Raw genomic sequence first — 5,000 nt, 5'->3', positions numbered from 1 at the left:
ACAATAAATCAATGAAAAGCTTATTTATTCAGCTTTGATGATGTATACATCTTAATAAAAAAAATAAAAAAATTACCCTTGTGACTGGTTTTGTGGTCCAGGGTCACATTTGTTCCTGTGGAGTTATTCATTAATGAAGGAACAGTATTATAAAATGTTACCCATAAATGATTATGACTAATCATGCAAGCATTCATATATTGCTGTCGCAGCTCTAAGGTCTGCATGAGGAACCGTGGGCTTGTTTTAGTGGTGTGACAGGCGTTCCTCACCGTGTCTGAAGCCAGCGCTGCTCCGCGACCCAGAGCGATGTTACTCAGCAGTTTCACAGCCAGTCGAGAGCAGTTTTCCCCCATCATGACCTTCGAGAAGCTGTTCTCACGGGCGACGTGCAGAATCAGGTGCTGCCTGTACCGATACACACACACACACACACTCAACTCTTCACACTAGGGCCAAGCTGAACTCTTGATTATATTGGTTCAGAGACATTCCCATGTGTTTGAGGTCAATGGTGGCATTCAGTAATGACCATCAGGGTTATTATCGTTAATAAGTTGACACTTTAGTTTTGCGTTGTCTTTGTTGCACGTTAAGTATTAGCGATTCAAAGAGAATAGCAGGGAATCGAAACTGAACTATTAGGGATGCACCGATATGAAAAATGTTGCCCGATAACCAATAACTCTTTATATTTGAAAGCCGATAACCGATAATTCTTTATATTTGAAGCCGATAACCGATAATTCTTTATATTTAAAGCAGAAAACCGATAACTCTTTATATTTGAAGCCGATAACCGATAATTCTTTATATTTAAAGCAGAAAACCGATAACTCTTTATATTTGAAGCCGATAGCCGATAATGCTTTATATATGAAAGCCGATAACCGATAATTCTTCATATTTGAAAAACAATAATTATTTATATTTGAAAAGCGATAATTCTTTATATTTGAAAGTCGATATTTTTTTATATTTAAAAGAAACGATAATTCTTTATATTTGAAAAACGATGATTCTTTATATTTGAAAGCCGATAACTGATATATTGGCCAATAATTCTACATACAAATTTATTTAATTTTTGAGAGCCTGATTACAAAAACAAAAGCCTCACTATTAAAAATCCATGTCTCAAGTACAGAATTAATATTAAGATGTTCTGATTATAATTGTATCTAGTCTGTATGACAGACTTGCACATGTTGCACTTTATTGTAATTTTCTTTTTTGAAGTGATTCCAATCATATTACAAGCAACTCAAAACCATCATGTTGAACAGTACGCAATAATAATAACAATAATAAAGGAAATAATCCATTATTTATCACCTTTTGAAATTGAAATAAGTAGTGTAGAACATTATATAGAAACTGTGTCTATTCCTCGTTTAGTGAGGCCATATAATAAATCTACTGTAGGATCTAGGGAAAATCTTATTGTAATTAAACCTGAAAATCTAAATATCAGTGAACAAAAACAATTTCTAAAACTAGGTCTTCTAAACATTAGATCGCTCACACCTAAGGCGGTTATTGTAAATGAAATGGTCACAGATAACAGTTTCGATGTACTTTGCCTTACTGAAACCTGGCTTAAACCAAATGATTATTTCGGTCTAAATGAGTCTACTCCACCAGGATACTGTTATAAGCATGAGCCCCGTCTGATCGGTCGTGGCGGCGGTGTTGCAACAATCTATAGAGATATTCTTAATGTTATTCAGGAAACAGGTCACAGGTTTAATTCATTTGAAGTACTTGTACTAAATATTACGCTCTTAGATGTAAGAAAGAAATCCCTATTATCTCTAGCCTTGGCTACTGTATATAGACCTCCAGGGCCCTATGCTGACTTCCTAAAAGAGTTTGCATACTTTCTCTCAGATCTATTGGTCAATACCGATAAAGCAATAATTGTTGGAGATTTTAACATACACGTAGATAACACAAATGATGCGTTAGGGACTGCGTTTACAGATTTATTAAACTCTTTTGGGGTCAAGCAAAACGTCAGTGGTCCCACTCATCGTCTAAATCATACACTAGACTTAATTATATCATATGGAACCAATCCAACTGATATAAATATTATACCGCAAAGTGACGATCTCACTGATCATCACATGGTAACTTGTATAATACGTACTGCTGAAATTTGTCATGTTGCGCCACGTTATCGACCAGGCAGAACAATCGTTCCAACCACTATAGATAGATTCTCAAATAGCTTACCTGATCTATCTCAGCTGCGCAGTGCACCCAAACAAACAGATGAACTAGAGGAAATGACTAGCAGTTTGAGCACCATGTTCTCTAGTACACTAGATATTGTTGCACCAATTAGATTAAAAAAGGTTAGAGAGAAAACTAAAGCACCTTGGTACAACAGTGCTACGCATGTTATCAAGAGAGAAACTCGTAACTTAGAGCGTAAATGGAAACAAACTAATTTAGAGGTCTTTAGATTCGCGTGGAAAGACAGTATGTCACGTTATAAAAAGGCTCTAAAAGCAGCCAGGGCTGAGCATCTCCACAAACTAATAGAAAATAACCAAAATAATCCAAGGTTTTTATTTAACACCGTGGCTAGACTAACAAATATACAGACATCACCAGAGCAAAATATTCCGTTACAGTATAGTAGTAATGATTTTATGAACTACTTTAATGAGAAAATAGAAAGCATCCGTAACACAATTGTAAATGTACACTCTTTTATGGTGTCTTATGATTCAGCCTCAATTATCGCCCCTCTGGAACAACTACACCGCTTTACAACTATAGGACAGGAAGAGATAAATAAACTTATCATTGCATCGAAACCAACAACATGTTTATTAGATCCAATACCCACTAAACTACTGAAAGAAGTGTTACCTGTAGTGGAAGAGCCTCTTCTCAATATTATTAACTCGTCTTTATTTTTAGGTCATGTTCCAAGAATATTCAAGCTGGCAGTAATAAAACCTCTCATTAAGAAACCGCAATTAGATCCAAATAACTTAGCAAATTACAGACCCATTTCAAATCTTCCATTTATGTCTAAAATACTAGAAAAAATTGTGTCCGCTCAATTGTGCTCTTTCTTGCAAGAAAATGAGATATATGAAAAATTCCAGTCAGGATTCAGACCGCATCATAGCACAGAAACTGCGCTAGTTAAAATTACAAATAATTTACTTTTAGCTTCTGACCAAGGCTGTATCTCAATACTAGTTCTACTCGATCTAAGCGCTGCGTTCGACACTATCGATCATAAAATACTCTTGGATCTACTACAAAACTACACTGGTGTTCAGGGACAGGCATTAAACTGGTTTAGATCGTACTTATCAGACCGTTATCATTTTGTCTGTTTAAATGGGGAAAAATCAAAGATAACGTCAGTAGACTATGGAGTGCCGCAAGGATCGGTGTTAGCCCCTCTGCTATTCTCAATATATATGCTCCCACTTGGTAATATTATAAGAAAACATGCAATTAATTTCCACTGTTATGCTGATGACACTCAATTATATATTTCATCACGGCCAGATGAAAACACTAACTTATCAAATTTGACAGAGTGTCTCAAAGATATAAAATGCTGGATGACGCGTAATTTCCCCGTACTAAATTCAGATAAAACGGAGGTATTACTTATTGGTCCAAAAAACTACCCACAAACTCACTTACAATACAACTTTAATATAGAAGGATGTCCAGTTACTTTATCCACTACAGTAAAAGACCTGGGTGTTATACTAGACCGCAACTTGTCTTTCGAAAATCATATTTCATATGTTACAAGAACAGCCTTTTTCCACCTTAGAAACATTACAAAGCTACGTAACATGCTATCTGTTTCTGATGCAGAAAAGTTAGTTCATGCATTCATGACCTCGAGACTAGATTATTGTAATGCTATATTAGCTGGCTGTCCTGCATCCTCAATAAACAAGCTACAGTTAGTGCAAAATGCAGCTGCTAGAGTTCTTACTAGGTCAAGAAAATATGATCATATAACACCAATTTTATCATCTCTACACTGGTTACCTATCAAGTTCCGTATCAATTACAAAGTACTATTACTGACCTATAAAGCCCTAAATGGTTTAGCTCCTGTGTATTTAATGGACCTTCTATCGCCCTACAATCCATCGCGCTCTTTAAGATCACTAAATTCGAGGCTTCTGGTCATTCCTAGGATATCTAAGTCCACTAAAGGAGGAAGGGCGTTCTCACATTTAGCTCCAAAACTCTGGAATAGCCTTCCTGATATTGTTCGAAGCTCTGACTCGCTGTCCCAGTTTAAAACTAGATTAAAGACGCATCTCTTTAGCCAAGCATTTACATAATGCTTACCTTTTATACCACTGCTGAATCAGATCAAATGCATTTAATATTATAAAACTTGAAGAGTCTGTAGGTTATTTGTATAAGTTGCATAGTATTTACAGTCATTACGTTCCTGTGTATATTGCGTGAATGACGGGTGGTTGGGTAGATATTGTGTTTTGCGGTAGTTGGTATGCCATACGGAACCGTTGCCACTGAACCTGCATTAACGACGACAGTGGGGCTCGACAGCCTTAGTCAAACGGGTCGGCGCGTATGGTTGGGTTGCGGAGAGATTGTGAGATTGTGGTTGGGTCTCAGCAGCAGGAGGGATGTAGAGGTCAGTAAGCAGGGCTGAGTTGAGTGGGGGACGGAGGGGGGTGACTCTGGGACGCAAGAATCACTGTCTTCATGTTTTTTATCATTTACGCCCGTGTTATGGAAATCATTATGAACAGCAGCTACGCTAATTATTTTCCCTTTTTGCTTTTCTGCTGTTATCTCGGGACGCGAGTCCCGAGAAAAACGGCGTTCGTCAGCTCCAGTTTGTATCCAGCCTTTCACGGAGACTTCAGATACGCCAATCACAAAGCCTGTGAAGAGACGACTCAACACCGGCGATATGGACCCTCTATGGTGGACGGCACTGATCCTCAACAACTCGTCTCAACACCGGC

The 5,000-nt window shown here is 37.4% G+C and overlaps 1 protein-coding gene across 1 annotated transcript in view; it reads right to left on the bottom strand.

Annotated features, from left to right (window-relative positions):
• Positions 1-5,000, bottom strand: part of ctu2 (cytosolic thiouridylase subunit 2 homolog (S. pombe)) — a 28,654-nt gene that overhangs the window by 8,648 nt on the left and 15,006 nt on the right. The window contains exon 8 of the mRNA XM_077201561.1: positions 273-408. Within this exon, the coding sequence (XP_077057676.1) occupies positions 273-408 (136 nt within the window). The remainder of the gene's footprint in view (positions 1-272; positions 409-5,000) is intronic.

Source organism: Siphateles boraxobius, unplaced genomic scaffold, assembly GCF_051911475.1.
Source record: "Siphateles boraxobius isolate OS27281-9 unplaced genomic scaffold, OSU_SipBor_1 48, whole genome shotgun sequence".
NCBI classification, from domain to species: Eukaryota; Metazoa; Chordata; class Actinopteri; order Cypriniformes; family Leuciscidae; genus Siphateles; species Siphateles boraxobius.
Note: the sequence above shows the minus strand (reverse complement) of the source record. Positions and strands in the feature narration are given on the sequence as shown.